Source organism: Lampris incognitus, chromosome 15 (genome assembly GCF_029633865.1).
Source record: "Lampris incognitus isolate fLamInc1 chromosome 15, fLamInc1.hap2, whole genome shotgun sequence".
In the NCBI taxonomy this organism is placed as follows: domain Eukaryota; kingdom Metazoa; phylum Chordata; class Actinopteri; order Lampriformes; family Lampridae; genus Lampris; species Lampris incognitus.
The window spans coordinates 15,795,961-15,817,639 of NC_079225.1; the positions used below are offsets into that span (position 1 = coordinate 15,795,961).

Below are 21,679 nucleotides of genomic sequence, written 5' to 3' on the forward strand. Positions count from 1 at the left end.
TTGCCTCCAATGTCCTGTTTGTTGTTCCATTTATTTCTTGTTTTTTCCTTTTTGTTTTGTTTTGTTTTTTGTGTGTGTGAGTAATGTATGCAAGTACTAGAAGCGGCTGTGAACCAGAGTCATTCCTCATGTGCATAGGCACACTTGGCCAATAAAGTTGATAATGATATTTAACATAAATAAGAATATGATTTAATGCCCTATTCCAGCAAAATGGATTTGAGTGGTAATGTCAAATATTCACTTTTCAGTCACTATTGACGTGTTTTCCTTGGGTTGAGGGAGTTAACGTTTTTTGCGGTGACGACGTTTTTTTCCGCCACCTTGTGGAAAGTTAAGATCAGGTTTAAGCAAATCAGCCTGAACTGAAGGCACGCCACGCCATTTCCGAAATGACCACTAGGGGCGCTCGAAGCAACGTAGGTGTGAAATTAATGGGAGCCAACGAGCCTCACAGCTACGAAAGGCAGCCTCTAAAAATATACGCGTAAGGCTGAAAGTCAAGTGGGCCGCTTATTGATCAGCAGACTGATAGTATTTGAACGCAGCAACAACGGAGGAGGCGGTGAGGAGCGCATCTCATCCAGGTCAACCATCGATGGCTAAAATCCCTCGCGCGTTGTCGCGCGGGATTTCAGACGCTTAGCAACCCAACAGTTTGTGGCGTCGTATCGGCCAATCAGCGCTCAGCACACGGAGCGCGGAGGACCAATCATTTTCGAGCGTTAAGGCACCAATTTAAAAACCTAAGGGTTCGCTTCCTGCTTCGTTTTTGGCGATAAGAGTACCGCTCAGGCGAGCCGACGCGCAGTTACAACAACAGCTAAACCCACTGGTATAAAAGAGAACAAAAGAGAGAACAAAAACGAGTCTGCCATCGCGCCAAGTCAAACGTTGCTGGGCGATGGCGGCGTTCGCGTAAAGTCTTGTCTCAACGTCACTGGGTATTGATTTGCCAACGGTTTGGGAAACGGCGACATGCCTTCCCGTGTCGAGGACTACGAGGTGCTGTACACCATAGGATCTGGTTCTTATGGTAAATGCCAAAAAGTAAGGAGGCGAGCCGATGGGAAAGTAAGTGCCAGCCGCTCTCCAGTGTCTCTTTTAGCTTGAGTTTATCCGTGTCGAGGGGGTTTGAACCTGTGGCACTGCGGACGAGCGTCATCCGAAGTTTGATCACAAGACAACCCAGAAGACCTGAACCCTGGATACAACTTGCCCCTTATTGCGTCCAGTGGGCTGGTGTCGGGATACTGCGTGTTTAGCTAAACGGTGATCATTTGTTTTGACTGTCGTCAGCTGTCGTTAGCGTGGCCTATCCTGCCTCTCGCTTTTGGGATGCTTTTGCTTCTTCCACCGAGAAGTGGTGTGCCAAGGTGGAAACCCGTCGTCTGCTACCGAACACTTAGTGTGAGGTCAAGTGTGCACACTTGATCTCGTGCTAAGTGGAGACAGGATTTCCCCTGTACATTAAGCTCGGAGTCGCCAATCCCCATGTAGTTTTGACCATCTAAATGATAATCTGAATTGCAATATGTTATATAACCGACACTGAAGGCTTAGCTCAGTGCAGCTTTAATGGCAACGTTTTGTACTATTGACAGCTCTTAATTTATAACTTGCAGCAGCACAAATCCACACTGTAGGCAGACTACCACATTAACCTTTCTGCATGGGACATTTTTTGCAAAGAGCAGCAGGTGTCTCGGGATGAATGCTGATTGTTTGTTTGTTTTTTGAAAAGCTTCCTGTAGTGCATGGACCTTGCATTCTCCAATGAGCTTAATGACTAACTTTCACCCTTTTGGAAATTCATGTTGTAACTCGTCATTTCAGGTGAAAGAGTAATTTTTTTTTTATTACAACAATGAAATCAACAAGCAGCCGATATGAAGAAGGGCATGGGTCACAAAAGCGTCTGGATAATGGAAGTACCAGAAATCCCCATGCCTCCAAAATATTGGAAGACACCATCCTTGTACGAATTGAGTTGTTTTAGTTTGATTGAAAACGTTCATTGGTGGTTAATTGTTTTGGTTGTCGGGAAGGTACTGGTGTGGAAGGAGATGGACTATGGGACCATGGCTGAGAGCGAAAAGCAAATGCTGGTGTCAGAGGTGAACCTCCTCAGGGAACTGAAGCATCCAAACATAGTGAGGTACTATGACCGCATCATAGACAGGGAAAACACCACCCTGTACATTGTTATGGAGTACTGCGAGGGCGGTGACCTCTCCAGCCTTATCAACAAATGCATCAAAGAAAGGTGAGTATGAGTTGGTAATTTTTGGTTAATACACATTGTCTTAATGCATGCTCAATAAACCAGATAATGAAATCACAGAAAGTCGAATCAGTTCATCTGGATGCAACATTTGAGAGAAACATTTCATCACTCATGTAAGTGACAACTTCAGTCTCAACTGACTAGGTATCCCCACCCTCGGGTTCATATGCAAATTACCGTGACTATTAACTAGAGTTACGATGGTCATGTGTACTATTCACAGAGGATTGAGGGATAGCTGCAATCACGTAGTTGCAGTTGTCCTGATGACTCCTAGTTTGTGCTCCAGTGGATGAAGAGTACATCTGTTGCCGTCTTACAGTGTTGTGATTGCAACTATTCCCCAATCCTTTGTGAATAGTACGCATGGCCATTGTAACTCTAATTAATGGTTACAGTAATTTGCATATGAAACTGATATTTTTTCCCCCAGATGTTATGCCACTGTGCTGTTTATAAGCGTGGGGATAACTGCAGTCAGTTGAGACTGAAGAAGTAGACGAGCGATGATAAGTTTCTCTCAATAAATGTTGTATCCAGATGAACTGATTCAACTTTTTGTGATTGATACACATTGGTTGTTGTGTGAATTTGTGCCCCCTGATTTCCCCCTGGACTCAACATGATGCCTTGTGACAGTATCATTACTGTGTATATGTTATGCTTTGAAGACAGTATTTGGAGGAGCAGTTCATCCTGCGGGTCATGACACAGCTGACATTAGCCTTGAAGGAGTGCCACCGCCGGAGTGATAGCGGTACCACCGTGCTCCATCGAGACCTGAAACCAGCTAACATCTTTCTTGATGTCAAGCAGAATGTCAAGCTAGGCGACTTTGGTCTCGCAAGGATCCTGAACCATGACACCAGCTTTGCAAAGACTTTTGTCGGGACGCCTTACTACATGTCTCCAGTAAGTTCCTAATCCTGTACTGTGTTTATGAATTTTGTCCAAGAGTTTCCCTCATTCAGCCAGTCAGAGAATATTTCTTGTAAATTGTCTTGCTTTTGCCTTTTACATCTAGCGTCTCAAACCCGATATTTAAGTAGGAGTTATTTCTCTGCTACAAACGTGTCAAGCCAACTTCTTGACTCAAAATAATTTTGATATTGTGATTCAAGCATGTATATGCATTTTGCGTTCATGCATATACATGTACAGAAACTCCACATACATTCACACATCCTTTAAAGGATAAACTAATGACAAAATTTCTGTTTTGCTCAGTGGGTAAACAAAAATGTTTTTGTCATCAATGACTTGAGCATGATGGATATTTACATTCAGAAGGGAATTTAGATTTATTGCAAGTTGGGGGAAAAAGTCTTCTGTCCGGTCCCTAAAAAATATTCTTTTCTTTTCTTTTTTTTCAGGAGCAAATAAATCGGATGTCATACAACGAGAAGTCTGATATTTGGTCATTAGGATGTTTGCTTTATGAGCTTTGTGCTTTATCGTAAGTCTCAGTGATTCTGAAATTTGTCTTAATGTTGGGTGGATATGTCGATGGATATGATAATGTTTGATATGTGGGTTTCTCCTGGTTAGGCCTCCTTTTACTGCTTACAACCAAAAAGAGCTGGCAGAGAAGATCAGAGAGGGAAAGTTCAGAAGAATCCCTTACCGATACTCCGAAGAACTTAACACCCTCCTCTCCAGAATGCTCCATTTAAAGGTTTAAAAAGCTTCATCTGACAAACCCCAGCATGGCGTTGTGCAATCAGTTTAGGTTCACATTGCAAACCCGCATATCCTAGATTCAAGATTTCTTTATTGTTACGTCCCATTATACAAGTATCTACTCTTACTACTACTACTACTACTACTACCACTACTTTTGGCTAATCCCGTTAGGGGTCGCCACAGCAGATCATCCATTTTCATTTCTTCCTGTCTTCTGCATCTGCCTCTGTGACACCAGCCACCTGCGTGTCTTCCCTCACCACATCCATAAACCTCCTTTTTGGCCTTCTTTTCCTCTTCCCTGGCAGCTCCATATTCAGCATCCTTCTCCCAATAAACCCAGCATCTCTCCTCCACACATGTCCAGACCATCTCAATCTTGCCTCTCTTGCTTTGTATCGCATTATACAAGTATAATAGGATACAAAGAATAAAATCCCGTTATACAAGTATAAGAGAGTGAAATTCTTGTGTTTCTACTCCTTGACATTAAGGTAACAATAAAATAACAATAGAAAAAGCAGTGAGAATTAAAAACCAACTTATCTGACATTTGGACCCCCTTGTTTAACATGTTGTTTTGGTGTTGCCAGGACTACCTGAGGCCCTCGGTGGAGTCCATACTTCAGAGCAGCCTGTTGGCCGCAGCGGTTGCCGAGGAGCAGAGGAAGACACAGGCACGGCTGCGGAGGAGGTCAGCTGAGTCCGTCCAGAAACCCGCTGAGCCGGTCCCCACCTCAACTGCTGTGCTCAGACTCAAAGAACAAGTTCTGCGGGATCGAGAACAGGCTCTCAAGGAACGTGAGGAGAGAGTCGAGCGTGAGTGTCATTTTCCTCATGCCTTCAGGCAGGTTGCTGCCTGAAGGTTCTTTACCTCTGTGTGGTGCATTATTTTGGCTGCAGCTGTCAGCAGAACCTGTACCGACCTCGTACAGCTGTAGCTGAGCATGCTACATTTCAAAGCCTGGTTTGAATTGGGCCATAGACAGATGTTGTGGTATATCTTTGTATACCTCATACATCGCCCTGCTCTAGTAAACAGCGTGGTATATGATGTTATTCTCATAGAGCAACTGAGATGCATGCCGTAACGGAAATGCATACTCTGTCCTTTGTTTCACTGTTCTCTCCTCCAAATGCTATAAATAAATAGCATCTGGCGGTGTGTGTTGCACTTATTTTTAGATGTTCACTTTGTTTTGGCTTGCTGATGGATGGTGTTTTCAAACCTTTTTCAAACTAATGCTAATCCGAGCTCAGCAGAGCCAAGTCAGTAGAAATACAGCATAAAACCGGTGGTGTGTGTAATGAAATGAGCTTTCAACGGTAGACATGTCTCGTAAAGTGACAATGAAACTGACACGGCTTGGTAGATGGAGAGAGATGGTTTTAGTTTTTTTTTTTCCTTCTCTCTAATATGTGTGTCCATATCCTCTAGCACTCTGATGCTTCATGGGAAATCCCTTTTTTTAATGTATCTCTGAAAGAAAAAACCCCACAAAAGACTGAGTAAGTGTTCACGAAACCTTTTTGGTGTTTTTGCTGTCTTTGCAGAGAGGGAGCAGGAGCTTTGTGTGCGCGAGCAGCTGTCAGATGAGAAGCTTGCAAGGCAAAACAAACTTTTTTTTGTTTCTAACCCGTTTCGTTAAAGTCATAATCACATTCCTGTAAAACTTGTACACTGTCTGGTGCAGTTGATTCATTTGGTCCAATAAAATTTGTTTTTCTTCTTTAGAGCAGAGAGTTTGCTGAGGAATTACCACCTATTAAAACAACAGAGGAGCCCAACTTCGTTTTATACCAACAACATAGGTATGGGAATCAATAGATGACATCCTGGACTGCCTGAACCTAGACAAGAACTAAGAGCTTTTTTTTTCTTTTTCATATTTTTCATGCTTTTTGTTGGGGTGCGGGGAGCTGATCACAAATGTATCTGTTAACTTTTTAATCATGTCAATAAAGTTTTTTATACCAATAAAATGTGAACCATACTAGGGGTGGGAGGCACTGTAAAGAGAAACACTCTTTCTGGCTTTTATTTCACATCAAATGTTAGGCTAAAAAAAAAAAAAAACCCAAAAGAATCATCTGAGATTTTGGGGCAACCCAACTGATTACCAATTCAATAAAGCTGAATCTGAATTAGTAACTCCTTCCTGTGTGGTCCTAGATATGATGGAGGACCTCTCCCCGGGCAAGAAGAAAGTCCACTTTGCTGGTGACAGCAAAGAGAACCTAAAGCCCAAGTGCCATGAGGCGGCGAGGGCATCTGAATTGATCCTGAAGAGGTTGCAGATGGCCAACCTGCGGGCCCAAACACTAGCTGATGTGGAGAAGACCTGCCAGGTCAGGAGTAGGAAGGTCCTGGCTATCCGCTGAAGACCTGTGCACAGCATCTCCTCTTGATGGTCCAGTGTGAAAGTTACTAAGCGTTAACAGTCTTACCAAAGGTCAATAAGAGTTGTTAAGCTTTATTTATACTACAGGACATGACCTTATCACGGTGCATCATTGATGATACTGTGTGCTGGATCTGGAATGTGTGTGTATTTAATTTGTATATGTTCTTTCTGTTTAGTTTCTAGTGTGTCCATGACTGAATCATGCCCACGTACACTAGCAGCAATGACATAAATCTGTACTTCCAATGACAGGTTGGCCAACTGCTAGCCTGTCATTACAGATGTAGCAAAATCAACGCTGTATTGTTAACTGTAAGTTTGGCATTGTTTGTAAAACCTTAGAAAAATTAAAGGCAGCTATCTGAGCTTATGTTGATGTGATGTATGAGCTTTTTGCAATTTTAACCTTAAGCATATTTTCTTGTGAAACACATAAGTTGTCTCTTATGTGGGGGTTAATTGTATTACTTTTATTCCTTTCACAGTGTTAAATCATAAATGCAAACAAAATGCAATGAAAAGTAACGAGCGTAACTCTTGTTGTAGACTCCCAAAGCCAGAAACCACAGACCAGGGCTGCTCGACAGAGAATGAATTGGGGAGGGAAATACGGTTATTCTAACCAAAGCCAATATACAGTCTAATTAACTGATGAGGAGTGGAGCTTAGTTGAATAGTTACAGTCACTATTCATATTCTTTCAATCAAATCAAATCTTTCAATTGAAATATTTATATAGAAGATATGGTAATGCTTTACATTCATTTTTTCTAAGTGTTAGTTAATAGGTAATAAGGCCCTGATAAGTCCCTATAAAATGCTTATTAACATTATGTGATAATAAGACCACACATGTATAATAGCGTCGTGAACACTTTCGGCCACTAGGTGGCGCTTGCGAAATATGCAACGCCTACTTTTTCAAACTCGTCTTCGGTTGTGAATCCAATCTGCGTTAAACTTTGCATGTCGCGTCTAAGGAACCTCATGGTTAAAAGAACTTGATAGTTCACAAAACGCAAAAGTTAAGACTTATAAGGACCTTGTTACCTATTAACGAACGCTCATTATAAATCTTATTATAGTCTCCATCTCATCATCAGCCGCTTCTCCGGGGTCGGGTAGATTTGCAATATATTAAAGTAGCCTTGCAGAATGTAACATCTGAATGACAGTTTTGTTGGCAGATAGTTTAATTAGAGTGTTTGGGCGGCCCCCAAACACACGAGTAGAAACGGACCCCTGGATAAACAGAGCAAGGAAACTTGAAACAAATGGGCCTATTTGATTAGACCGGCTATCTTCCACAAGGGGTCATCAATTTCCACATGAAAACAGTCCGCTGAACGGATAAAATGTAAAAAAAAAAACCATTTTCAAATTCATGAAGCCTCAATAGGAGGCAAAGGGAGTGGCATGCTTCCGACCGACAGAGGAAAGAGCATCAAGTTTATGTCTGTGATGTCGATGGTCTGCTGACGTTCCATTGAGAGGTGTCAATCACTGGATCTTCAATTTAGACGTAGGGGACGATTGACAAACTTGAATGTTGCGTAGAGCCCCGTCGGAAACACAGCCTGTAATCAGCTCGTTCATTGTTCGTGGTAAATGCATTTAATCAAGCGTCTCAAGAAACGCCTCTTGCATAGGTTTACAGTAAAGGCACGAGAATCTGTTTAAACTGATGTATGGGCGGATTCTGAGAGTATGAGGTATGCCTACTTTGGGTGTTGGGACTCATTTTTTAAACTCTGTGCGTCCACTGTATGTTTTTGTACACTGTTATTTCGAACGGTGATAGAATGCGACTCTGAAGCCAATGTCTTGAACAAATGACGTCAACAAAACAAATGTAACACAATATGTGCCAAGGCCTGCACGTTTCATTTACTGAACTGACCGAGCAACACCGCTGGGTGCAGGTTTGGTTGGGGAGCTGGTGACGACAGAGTTCTTCCTAACTGCAATGACACAAATGTAACCGGTTATTTTCTTGCCCGGTGCGGGATTCGATACGGGTGTACTGCACCACAAGGCGACATCACTAACCGCTCGGCTAAAGGGTCAGATCCGTTAGCCACGGGTCTTATTAGTAGTTTACACAAGCATATAACATATGATTTTACATACAAAGCACGCAGGCCTAACAAGCCCACATGAACGTGTTCTTGGGACGAAAGGAGATTTATTTCATCGTGGCGTTGCATGCAGTCTACAGTAAGCCTGGGCGGTATTGGAGTCTTTCTGTATTCCAGCAAACAGCAGTGTAACTATCTGTCTGGCTTCACTTGGCAAAATTATGTCGATTATCCGCTGTATGAGAGAGGCAAAACACGTTTCATAAAATCAACGGCAATAAGACAAGTCTATTGATTATGAACAAATTGAACGTGTGTTTTGGGGCCGTCGTGGGAAAGACGCGCTCCTAATACTTCTCATTAATGAATCATTAATAACAGGTAAAAAGAAAGCAGCGTTGCTCCAAATCAACCAGGGGCAGTCCGGTGTACTTTCTGTCACGGCGTACCTAGCAACGCTGTCGCCCGGCGCGTTGGCTCCGCCCACGTAGAATCCACGAAACTGACCAACCGGTTTTGACCTCATCGCCGAACAGCCAATAGCACACGACAGGGGCGTGTCCGTGTGTCGCCTTGTTCCGTGTGGAAAGTTTGCCGGCTCGGGTGCAAAGTTTCAGCCGTCTGCAAACCCCCGACATCAGCCGTTAACAGTCCCGTAACATGCCGATGTCGACCGGGGGTCGTCTTTTAGGGAATCGCCCTTTATCCGTTTCGTAATTCAAATTAAAACCCTATTGGGTTCATTGATAAAATACCCAGGTAACGCCGCTCTTGTTGGATTATGCTAGTTTCTAAGGACGCTGTCTTTAGTCCCGACGCGTATTGTCTCAGGTAACCGGTTAGCTGAATCGTCGGACGTTAGCCGATGTCCTAGCGAGTTTCTTTTTTTTTTTGGAAACCCAGAGGGGGGGAGGAAGGAAGAAAGGAAAAAAAACCCGTCGTTTTTAGCACGAAACTTGAGTCGACCGACGAAGTGAAAATGGCTTGTGAGCCTAACCGGGTCCGGTTGCTGTGCATGCTTTCCCTGACTTTTGGATTTTTCATTGTGGAGGTGGTGGTAAGCCGGATCACCGCATCCCTAGCAATGCTGTCGGACTCGTTCCATATGCTGTCGGACGTCATAGCGCTCGTGGTGGCTCTGGTCGCGGTGCGATTTGCGGAGAAAACTCAGGCGACGAACAAAAACACCTTCGGATGGATCCGGGCGGAGGTGATGGGCGCGCTGGTGAACGCCGTCTTCCTCACGGCTCTGTGCTTCACCATTATCCTGGAGGCTATCGAGCGCTTCACCAAGCCGCATGAGATCGAGAGACCCCAGGTCGTGATCGGGGTCGGCGCCGCCGGGCTTCTTGTCAACCTGCTCGGCCTGTGCCTGTTCCACGGACACGCCGGCGGCGGCCACGGGCACTCGCACGGCGGTCACTCCCATGGAAGTAAGAACAAGAAGGGGAAAATCTGCAAGTCTGACATCTCCTCGGCGGATGAGACCAAGGACTTAACGCAAAACCACAACAGCCCGAACGGTATGAAGGACCGTAGAAAGGGTAAGTTCGTTGGATCTGTGGCAGCCCAACGTCGCAACTCGGCTTTCAGTGGGTTATCTCTACTGTATTGTTTAATGGGCTTCTTTGCGGTCGCGCTTATTTTCTACCCCCCTCCCCCCCGTGTATAACCGCGCAGAGACCGTGCATGGCGACTTTGGCTGGTCATAGCGCCTGCCTAAACCAGTGGCTGAGGCGTCATCACGTCTCATTTCTAAACTAACAGCATGTGCCAGGCAATAATCCCTATCAGTCATTGTTACTTGTCGATATTGCGTAACAGTGCACGTATCTCCAGTTTTTCAACGGGACAGCTCCGTTTTACTCTCACTGTCCTTCCCAGGACCACTGTGCCGACTCCGGTTAGTTACTATCAGAGAGGAAATGTCCCCGAGCCAGTCTGGACATTGAAACAAACAAAAAAAAAACAGCCACCCTCAAACCTGGCTTGGTGGTAGTCTCGATATTTTACCGGTAAAACTTGTTTCTTACTATGTGAAGACTGACAAAGATTAACTAGCTAATAAATCGGCTTATCTGGAAACATGTGGCGGTGGTTCAGCCATCAGGTATCTCGCATGTGAAGAGGTTCAAACTCGTGAAGGTCTTACGAAGTTTGCATTAAGAACTGCCCAATTTCACCTGCTGGGAATCACATATTAACCTTTTTTTTAAAATTTGCTGGTGACAGTTGTGAGTACACGTTACAGCCAAATTGTTAACGTGTCACCTTGGTCTTGGATCATGTAGGCCTAGGGTCGCTGTTTTGGTTGTAAATGGTTTAAATTAATACGCCATGCAGTTTGGGATACAAATCTGTCATTTCACAAAAAATAATTCGATGAAACTCCCCATAAATCAAATGATTGTACTATGTCAAGGAATTGCTTACTCGCTATTAATTTGCTCTTTGTTTTTTTTGAAGTTCAGACCTTCTGAAGACCCCATAATTCAGATGGTGCAACAAAACTGCATGAGTGGTTTCTTTTGTCCCTACAAATCTAAACGAGGCATTAAGTCCAATTGCCTATGAATACGGATTGTGTAGCACCCCTCTCCCTACTCGTTGACTTGGCCTACATAGAGGTCTTTGTGATACTGACGTTGTGAACATTTGTTTTGTCGACATCAGGTCGTGGTGATGCGATCAGTGAAAGACCCCTAAGGGCTCCTGTAATCGCCCTGTCCTTCTCATGCTTACACAACTAGACTTTTTTTGGGGGGGGGGGGGTTGAGATACTTTATTGATCCCCGTGTGGCATTTAACCCATCCTAGCTGTGTAGCTAGGAGCAGTAGGCAGCCGCCATGCAGCACCCAGGGACCAACTCCACTTCTTCTTGCCATGCCTCGGTCAAGGCCACAGGAGCACCGGCCGGTTTCCCCCACCGCAGATACTTGGAGAACATGCAAACTCCACACACAAGACGACCTGGGATGACCCCCAAGGTTGGACAGCCCCGGGGTTCGAACCCAGGACCTTCTTGCTGTGAGGCGTAGCGCTGTTGCTTCACAGTGCACCACCGTGCCGCCTTTTCAAGTCAAGAGATTCAACATTTTGTGTATGAGGCAGTGTGACTCCTGGGCAGTTGTATTTATTTATTTACTTTTTATTTATAAAAGTACATGTGATGTGATTTTGAGGTTATAGGTGTCCCAGCGAATGCCTGTTACATTTAAAATTAGCTTGAAAACTGAAGTGCAACTAAGTCAGAAGGCAGCCAGATGTTTGGTTAAAATTATTCTTTTTTCTTTCTTTTTTTTTAACTTGGTCGAAAAAGGCCATTGAGTAGATTATTAGGTGTGCTGTATCATTTATGGTTCAAATTTGACATTTCAGTTTTGCATTAAATCTGTTTTAACAAGCATTGTTTTGTTAGTCAGTTGATTTGTACGATACATAGATTGGCATTCAACCCAACACACAGGTTTTGGACGTAGGCTAAACATCAAGCTAAGGTTTTAAGAAAGATCTTTAAGTAAACAAGTTCACTCGGCTGTTTATTTATAAGCTTGGTAATGATGTCTTCTATGCAGCCCTTCTCATTGCTTTGGGTCCAGTGATCGGTGAAGTGAGGTGAATGAGTTCATCCAGGTCTGTTTCTTCAGATGCCATTATCAAGTAGACATTTTCACATGAAATGGAGCTAGCTTAAAGGTGCATGATGAAAGACCACCATCCTTCCTGCATGTACAGGGAAATCACTCATGTAAATTGAACCATAAAGAGGAACCATCTCCACTCAACAAACCTACCATCCTCCAAACCCTCTTTGTGTAACATAACACAACACTACTGCCATGGGAGGAATAACGTCATTGCACTGTTATCAATGTTATATATGGTTTACACAGTAAACTAATGCCAAGTGAGGAGGAGTTTCATCATGGTAGATGTCTTTTATCAGCTAATAGCAGACTAGGCTAATATCTAGCTTAGCTCCAGGGGTGTAGTGTGGTGGCAGGTCATGTCCATTCCAGCCAACCTTTTCAAACTGCTGCTGATCCTAGCTCAGCTAAACCCAGTCTGGTGGAAACACAACATATAACCATCGATGTGTGTAATAAAATTAACTTTTCAATGATAATCATTTGTTGATAAGACAGCCATTGTGGTTGGAGAAGGAGTGTCAAATAACAGGAACAAGTTTTTTTCTCTCTCAGTATGTCTGTCCAAGTCCTCTGGCACGCGTCTTCCTTCTGGTGAAATGTCTTTTGTGTATCTCTGAAAGGAAAATGAAATTTTAAACGTGTGGATTGAGAAGACACTCAAAATACCTTTTGGTCTTCCCTGAGAAAAATGCGACATAAAAATCTGCCCTTTATAATGACTGAGAAAGTTAATGAAATGGCCACGTTTTGTATTTATACATGATTCTGATGTTTTCAAAACAGCGGAATAAAGCCAGAATCATATGCACTGCCATATCAATCTTTCTCTTTGGTCAAAATTGACATTGAGTACAGTATCATGTGGTGATGCTTGTCGTGGTCACATGGTACAACTAGCACCATCTGACCTGCCACTTGCATACTGTAATTTCTTAAAAGTAATGAAACAACTATGAATATGTATAATTGTTTCTAGCGGACTTCAATTTGCATAAAATCCACTTTGGTCAGCTGTTTTTTTTTTTTTGCATAAAAAGGACCTGATCTTTCTTTGATCGTTTTATCATTAGAGGCCAAGTGCAGTCAGTAATGGTTTACAGTTGTACATTGGATATCTCAAGAGACTACACTAGAAATTAAATCTCCTTGTGCACGCTGATCATCCTGTGGAGGAGACCATATCTCCCATGTGCTGTTAGACCCTGTCAGATTCAATAAATTGAGGCTATTTTCTCCTATTCCATGCACTGATCTCTACCACTGGGTCATATATCATTATAGCCGGGGAGTCGGCAGTTCCAGTCCTACAGTTCGCTATTGATGAATGGCCCAACGCCATGGTGCCTCAGAAATTGAAGCTACAGCCGCTGCTCAGATGGTGTTGCTTCACGACCGAGTGCACTGTCCCACTGCTTGCTTACGCTAATAGGCTGTATTTCTGTCATGTGTAGCTAGTGTTTTGTTGTGGCAATTGAAGACATTGGCTTCCATATGCTGGTTGCAGTCCTAGCGGTCCCCTTCATGGACTGTAACACACTAGTGCCAACAGTTAAGGTGGAACGGGACATCACCATCACTTGGAGAGTGTTTCTGGTCATCTGTTCTGTTTGAAGAAGTTGTAATACAGCCTTTGTTACACATCTGAATCAACTCTCACACTCAAAGCTAGAATCCAGGCAACCTACTAGGCACTAATATGTGAGGTAATCACTGAACTGCCCCTAAGCTGCCCCTTGTAAAAGTCGTGAGGTTAACGGTTTAGACTCAGAATTTTGTATTTTAGCTAACGCTTAAACAAGCCTCATCCCACTGTAGTTCCTCCAGTCTGCAGAAATGTGCTCATATTCCAGTTGCCAGAAAAAAACCTCGACATAAGTCACCATAGTTAGTTATTGCAGTGTGTGCAACTTTGCACTAACCAACAACTGTCCTTCACCTCTGAACCTGAAAAGATGAATGAATGAATGACTGACCCGACTTAACGTTACTCACCGCTCAGTGTCCTCTCTGAGCCTTTCAGACTGGAGGCTAATCTTTTCAAACATCCCTTCTTGACCATAGTTACACTGTCTTGTTTTCTCTTATGAGTCCATTGGCTCAATTCAAATGGTATCTTATGTATTTATTTTCTAATGTATTTGTTTTCACAGTCTCTGATGGTGGCTTCTGTGTTCTAAAGTCTCCCTGTTTGAATTTTACTTTTTTGTTTTTTTCGTTTTGCAGGGGCAAGGGCACCACTCATTGATTCCTTTTGTTTCTTTCACTGGCTCCTCCATCATAATCTTCATACGTTTTCTTAAATTATGTTTTTTCCATGTGTCTTTTAGAAATTGGCTTGATAGACGGAACAGACGTGCAAATGAATGGCAGCACCTATTATGATGGAATGGATCACAGCGACAACTCGGCCTCGCAGCTCAACATGCGTGGCGTCTTCCTGCACGTATTGGGTGATGCCCTGGGCTCTGTGATCGTGGTGGTCAATGCCTTAATCTTCACATTCGTGTGGCAGCCCTGCATGTCAGACACGTCCTGCGAAAACCCCTGCGTTGATAGCCACAGCACAGACCACCACCACATCAACCACACCATCTCCGCAATCAACGCGACCAGCGTGGCTGGCCCATGTTGGGTGCTCTACATGGATCCCACTCTCTGCATCATCATGGTGGGCATCTTGCTGTACACCACCTACCCGCTGCTCAAAGAGTCCGCGCTCATCCTGCTGCAGACGGTGCCCAAGCAAATTAACATGCACCGGCTCAATGAACGGCTGCTGAGCCTGGAAGGCATCCTAGCCGTCCACGAGCTACACATTTGGCAGCTGGCGGGCAGTCGAATTATCGCCACGGCGCACATCAAGTGCCACGACCCCACATCCTACATGGAAGTGGCCAAACGCATCAAGGACTTCTTCCACGACGAGGGCATTCACGCCACCACCATCCAGCCCGAGTTTGTCACCTTCAACTCCGAATCGCGAGACTCCCTCTGTGAGCTCTCTTGCCGGACTCAGTGTGCTCCCAAACTTTGCTGCGGCACCAGCGACAAGCCGGGAGTGGACTCAGAGAAGAAGGTTGATAGTGACTGCAGGACAAAGGCCCTCTCTTCCTTGGATACCATCAGCGAGCACCCGGAGCAGCCGGCCACCATCCAACCAGAGGTTGAGTTCAACATCACTACAGAGGTGGAGTCACATCTGTGAGATGGACGGCTAGGTAGAGGCAAGGTTGGGGAAGACTACTCTGTTGGGCCAAAGGCACCTGGCATTCATTTGCGAGGCACTCTGTTTTTTTGACCTCCAGCTGAGCAGAAATGCCTTTCTCTTAGTATATAATCTTCTTTCACTGCCCCCTACAATGACTGTAAAGCCCTTCAAAACTCTCGTTCCTGCTATTTCTGTTTTTACTTCTTTCTCTCCATTGCATTCCCTCTCTTCCTTATCTCTCCTTCAGTCGATCTCTAAACCCCTTCACCTCTCAAGCCTGGCCCCCCTCTCGCGGTGTGCTGCCCTGGCAGCACATTGGTGATGCATGTTGGGGGGAGGGGGGTTGCACTGACTTATCTCCTCCATGTCCGGAGTGAGGCCTGCATGAGTGTCCCCCGTAAGCACTGTGTTGTGATTGTGTCATCCCGTCCCATGGTGTTCCTGTGCCAAAGCTACTCAATGTAGGACTGAAGGGATCGGAGAGACGTCCTCTCCTCCACAAGGACAAAGAGCAAAAAAAACAACAAAAAAACAAAAACAAAAAAAAACACACGCACAAAACACATGCAAGTTAGAGCCTGACACACACACACACATAGTAGTTTGTTTTTTTTTTCTTTTAAGTCTTTGGACCTAAAGTGAAAGAATCGTATGTTTGGGTTTTGCATTGGCTTTGAACCAATTGATTTTCTCAGCCTTTGTCTCCAAATGGAAAGTATTCTATTACATAATTTATGTATTTAACTTATTAGTAATAATCTATTTCTCTCTCTTAAGGCTTTTATAATATTTAATTTTGATGATAGAATTTTTTTTTTTGCAACTTCCTGTCACTTAATTTTTGGACAGACCATCTATGCTGTAGTTAGTTTTTCAGATGTGATGTTTTATAATGATTTTGTGGCTCACTCTTTTCTGGCCTTGACTCTTTTCTGACCTTTGCCTTTCGAAAACTGCTTTGACGCGGCACTGGCTGTAGTAGAGCCAGTGGGGAGTTGTCCTTATAGTCAAAGTTCGCATAAAAAAGATGTTTATATGTGATTCCATTCATCATCAGCGAGAGTTGAGTATACCACTAAGAAATGAGCACACGGTGAAGCACGATTCTTTGTATATCTATGCTGGAGGGCATTCTGATGGCTGGGTTTTTTTTCCTTCTTCTTCCTCACTTTTACGTCCTCACGAATGTTGTAAGGGACCTCGCCACAATCCGTTTGGAAGGATTTTTACATTTTCAGAGACTTTCTGCTGCAACTTCTGCATGACCAAACAGACGTGTGGTGTCAGAAACTGAGCCTCACAACCAGCTCTAGGTGCTGCTTACCAGTACTTCCTGGTATAGCCACAACAATGAGAATTACTGTTTAGGGAATGACACATGACATGGATTTTCTGTCATTTGTTCTGGACACATAGTCAGTCTGTTTGCTGAATTAAAGTCCATATGGTGGCCTTTAAACGTTGTGGGGAGAACCAGTAGTTCCCCCCCCCCCCATCATCATCACCACATTTATCATTTGTATGTGGACTCATAGATGCATCTCAAATTTCCTCTCCAAATAAATGTGTATGCAATATAGGCATATGTACTGGGTAATGTATTTTGATGCAGTTTTTCATTTGTAATGTTTGGTTACTTTTTTGTCTATTGAGACTGGAGTTCTCTATGTGTAAAATGGAAAGTGTTTTTTTTTTTTGAATTTTAGATATAAAAGTTTAGCTGGTGTGTTTTATATACACATACAGTTTCTGTTCAATGTGTCATTGTGAAATAAAACATATGGCTGTTTGGTACAGTTGAGAAATGGAACTTGTCGTGCTATTTGCCTTCTTTATATTTTTTAGAACTTTCCTCTGACCTCCCAGTGAAAATTGATGAATTTTAGGATGTACACCTCATTTTGTCTGATTTTGATGCCATGCTCGGGGATATGACCACTTAACATTAGGAATGCAGTTGCACAAGTTTTGAACAAAACATAATTGTATGAATGTTAATGTACAAAATATGCACACGACAAAGTAGTCTTCCCATAACATGGTCTGGATCAGTCCAGCCTAAATGTTTGATCCCTTATTGATACCACCACTTAAATCCACTTTCGTTGTGGGAGCTGAGATCCAGCGGGAGAGGAAGAGATGGACCGATGAGAGGCTTTAAAGCCAGAAGTAATGGGAATCATGGATGATAACACAACACTTTGTACAATCAACACTAAACATTTACATTCGGGGTGTCCGGATAGTGTAGTGGTCTATTCTGTTGCCTACCAACACGAGGATCCTGGTTCGAATCCCAGTATTACCTCCGGCTTCGTCGGGCATTCCGACAAACACAATTGGCCGTGTCTGCGGGTGGGAAAACGGATGTGGGTATGTGTCCTGGTCGCTGCATTAGCGCCTTCTCTGGTCGATGGGGGCACCTGTTCAGGGTGGAGGAGGAACTGGAGGGAATAGCGTGATCCTCCCACCCACTACGTCCCCCTGGTGGAAGCAGCTGGTGACTCCACATGTATCGGAGGAGGCATGTGGTAGTCTGCAGCCCTCCCCAGATCGGCAGAGGGGGTGGAGCAGCGACCGGGACGGCTCGGAAGAGTGGGGTGATTGGCCAGGTTCAATTGGAGAGAGAAAGAAAAAAAAAAAAAGGGGGGGGGGTAAACAAATTAGTTAAAAAAAAAACCAAAAACATTTACATCTAACTCAGCAACATTTTACTATATTTGTTCTGCACCCCCACCACTATTCTCTCGTGTTCTATCACTTGGTATTGCCCATGTGGTTTCACTCGAGGTAGGAGTTAACAGAAACCCCATCGACAGAGACACAAGTAAGACGTTCTCCATCACCTGTAACCTGCTCAAACAAGTCAACCTACTGGTCAAAGTTGTGAAGTGTTTCTCGTGCTCTTTCTGTGTTGTCGGTTTGCAATAAAACTTTCGGACCAGATTCACATTCAGACGAGCTAACGTCAGCTCTTGAACCGGTGCTAAAAAGCACGTGTTTTTACAATCATCCAATCAGGAAATGCTGTGAATAATATGTAATGTTAGCCACTCAGTTGAAAATGCGTTGTCAGTACTTAGACCTACATCCAATTACACGCTCAAGACGATGATCCCGAGTCACACAACAGCTGTGCTTGGCCTTGTCAGCATGCATCTTGTCAATACAGGAAACGTACTATCAGCTCCGTACATACCTGAGTGAATGGGGCCCAACAGGCTATATTTGGCTACTTATTTAATGTTTCCCCCCTCGGACCTAAATTCCAACAGGTTGGCATCCCAAACTTTTTTTTTTTTTTAATCAGCTTTATTTTATTTAGCCCACAGTCCAGCAAAAGGATAATCCACCCCATCGACTATGACGTGGTTTATTTGGTAAGTAAGATCTGAGGGGACCCAAAGTGCTTCCTGGAGTGTGACATGTGTAATAGCGTAACAGCCTTTCACAACCCTTATTATTCAACGGCGGCAAAAGGTACCGGTGTGAGCCTGTGCCTTTCTTCCTTGACTTTTTTTTTTCCTTCTTCGCCAGACTAGGAGATTTGGAGTCCGAGTTGGCTTTCAACCAGCAAATCTGTAACCTGCCGAGCAGCCCTAGGCCCGGGGGTCTTATGTAAGAGGTCCAGAGGGCATTCCTCAGGCAACCAGCACAAGGCTTTACCCAGCATTCCTCAGTCCTGCCGGCCCGCTTGCTCCTCTCTGTCTGCTCTCATTACCCACACAGACAGAAAATACAGACAGAGGTTGGTAGGCACACAGAGCGCCTCTCTTTTGTCCTGGTGCTTTTTTTTTTGAGGGGGGTCAGACTTTCTTTGCACCTTTTGGAACGGGGTATTGTTTGTACAGTTGTTTACAGTAGACTAGGCTGACATACTGTCGACCCAGCGCTGACAATGTTGATTTTGTGTATTATTCGGACACCTCTTTGAGCATTGTTGCCCGACCTGGTGTTGAATGCCTCCAGAGTTTCCAGTTTATGGACCTTGCTGAGCGTGCAAACGCCTTGTGAAGGTGAAACCATTTAGCGTCGGTGTGACCTGTGAACCCCGCGTCCACCTGCCCTGCCATTGAGAGGATGTTCAGTCTCTCCTGCCCCCTATCCGACTCGACCCTCTGGAAAATACCACGGACAAAGCCAGTGAGACAGATGGCACACACACACACACACACACTGGGGGGGGGGGGGGGTCCTCAGTCAAGAGGGGTGTAGGGGTTAGCCGGGGTGGAGTAAGGGGGGGGGTGGGTGTCTGTATTGTGTTTTCACAGAGAAAAAGAAAGAAGAGTGGATGTCATCCAAGTCTTCTGTCACCCCCCTGCAGGGAGAGCCGTTTATCTAGGACAGGACAGCATCCAAAGGCGGCAGCACCAACTCCACTGATGTGTTTACTATCGTTGCAAACCAATGAAAGTCAGAATTGTTCTGACCTGTTAAAGCAGAGCCGACGCTCTGCAGGAAGCCTTTATATCAGCTGTTGTCCACTGGCATCTAAAGGCCACACTGTCAAATCTGTTTTGATAATGACCCCCTCTGACAAAACCACTACACCCTGACTTGATTCTTACTTAATCACAAATCAATGGTGTTTTTAATACAGCAGAGGGTTAAATCACATTGATTGTATGTCTAATGTGTAGACTATTTCACACACACACAAAAAAAAGCAAGACAGTTTTCCAAGTACCATTTGAATGACATTTATTTCCTGTGAGTTTAATTCAAAAGACTGAAAGAATGACCTTTGTGTGGTGGAGGTTAAGAGCTCTAGATTAAAGGTGTTGTAGTTGTGACTGGTGAGCCATACTGGGACCAGAAGAATGTGTTGTGCAGCAAAAGGCCATGTTGTGGCAAAGGGCCATGTTGTGGCAAAGGACCATGCTCTGGCAAAGGACCATGCTGTGGCAAAGGACCATGTTGTGGCAAAGGACCATGCTCTGGCAAAGGACCATGTTGTGGCAAAGGGCCATGTTGTGGCAAAGGACCATGCTCTGACAAAGGGCCATGTTGTGGCAAAGGACCATGTTGTGGCAAAGGACCATGTTGTGGCAAAAGACCATGTTCTGGCAAAGGACCATGTTGTGGCAAAGGACCATGCTCTGGCAAAGGACCATGTTGTGGCAAAGGACCATGCTCTGGCAAAGGACCATGCTCTGGCAAAAGACTATGTTCTGACAAAGGACCATGTTGTGGCAAAGGACCATGCTCTGGCAAAGGACCATGTTGTGGCAAAGGACCATGCTCTGGCAAAGGGCCATGTTGTGGCAAAGGACCATGCTCTGGCAAAAGACTATGTTCTGGCAAAGGACCATGTTGTGGCAAAGGACCATGCTCTGACAAAGGGCCAAGTTGTGGCAAAGGACCATGTTGTGGCAAAAGACCATGCTCTGGCAAAGGACCATGTTGTAGCAAAGGACCATGCTCTGGCAAAGGGCCATGCTGTGGCAAAGGGCCATGCTGTGGCAAAGGGCCATGCTGTGGCAAAGGGCCATGCTGTGGCAAAGGGCCATGCTGTGGCAAAGGGCCATGCTGCAACAGGTGTGGGAGCAGGCCAGACATCTCTGCACCGGCGTCCATTCAAGCGGTGTGCTTCCGTCACACTTCTAAAGGGGAAGTCCTTAAATCATGAGAGGTTCTTCTGAATGAAGAAGTGTGGCCGTCTTTATGACTCATACCACAACTTCTGCACGGGATACAGTGCATCACAACACAAAAGCATTATCAAATGACATGCTGAATTAAATCAACCGAAAGTGCGTTGCACCCCCCCCCCACCCCGAAGAACAAGTGTTGGCTGTTGCGTTACACCGCATTCTTATAATTCCGAAAAGTGACAACTTTTTTGCTTTTATTATTTTTTGAAAACACATCCTTCGTTTGTTTGTATTGGTGAATATTCAGCGCTATGTCCCGCAGCCGCGCTGCAGTGGGACGGCACACCAAATCACTGCTCCTCCGCAAGTAATGGGAACAGACAGAAAAGCTGCAACGGAAAAATGTGCGCGGATCCAAAAGAACAACTGCGGGCTGTGCGTTGACACAGCGGATGAAAGTCTCGCTGCTTTAATTTCCCTCGCCTTCAGCATTGTTGGTGTGCACACACAATGGGCATCGCTGTCTTGTGCAAGCAGAACATGCGATGTTCATTTCTTATATTTTGTTTTTCTCGCTTTATCTTTAGCCGCTCATGCGTGGGTCCATCCGAAGACAGTTGCCTTAATGCAGGTTTTTTTTTGTGTGTGTAAATACTTTGTAGAAACTGGTGGTTCCCAGCTATGGAAAAAATGTGTCCGGCAACAATATTGTGCTCAATGTGCAAATCCTTGAGTTGAGCTGTAATCCCCTTTCGACTGGTTAGCCAGCCAAC

At 44.5% G+C, this 21,679-nt stretch overlaps 2 protein-coding genes across 2 annotated transcripts; both read left to right on the top strand.

Moving 5' to 3' along the window:
- Positions 1-978: 978 nt before the first annotated feature.
- nek2 (NIMA-related kinase 2) lies at positions 979-6,515 on the top strand. Its single transcript, XM_056294926.1, has 9 exons — positions 979-1,074; positions 2,049-2,266; positions 2,959-3,199; positions 3,661-3,743; positions 3,836-3,962; positions 4,564-4,789; positions 5,525-5,579; positions 5,706-5,782; positions 6,144-6,515. Exons 1-9 carry the CDS (start codon positions 979-981, stop codon positions 6,350-6,352), a joined length of 1,332 nt encoding a protein of 443 aa, XP_056150901.1. The 3' UTR covers positions 6,353-6,515.
- A 2,845-nt stretch (positions 6,516-9,360) lies between these two features.
- On the top strand, positions 9,361-15,309 carry slc30a1a (solute carrier family 30 member 1a). The gene is made up of 3 exons (XM_056294141.1): positions 9,361-9,976; positions 10,581-10,598; positions 14,432-15,309. Exons 1-3 carry the CDS (start codon positions 9,433-9,435, stop codon positions 15,307-15,309), a joined length of 1,440 nt encoding a protein of 479 aa, XP_056150116.1. The 5' UTR covers positions 9,361-9,432.
- The last annotated feature ends 6,370 nt before the right edge of the window (positions 15,310-21,679 follow it).

Excerpts from the sequence above, each read along its gene's own strand:
- nek2 (XM_056294926.1), top strand. The coding sequence starts at position 979 with ATGCCTTCCCGTGTCGAGGACTACGAGGTGCTGTACACCATAGGATCT. Across the intron at positions 2,267-2,958 it reads AACAAATGCATCAAAGAAAG|ACAGTATTTGGAGGAGCAGT; the intron begins GTGAGTATGAGT and ends TATGCTTTGAAG. Across the intron at positions 5,783-6,143 it reads GTTTTATACCAACAACATAG|ATATGATGGAGGACCTCTCC; the intron begins GTATGGGAATCA and ends GTGTGGTCCTAG.
- slc30a1a (XM_056294141.1), top strand. The coding sequence starts at position 9,433 with ATGGCTTGTGAGCCTAACCGGGTCCGGTTGCTGTGCATGCTTTCCCTG.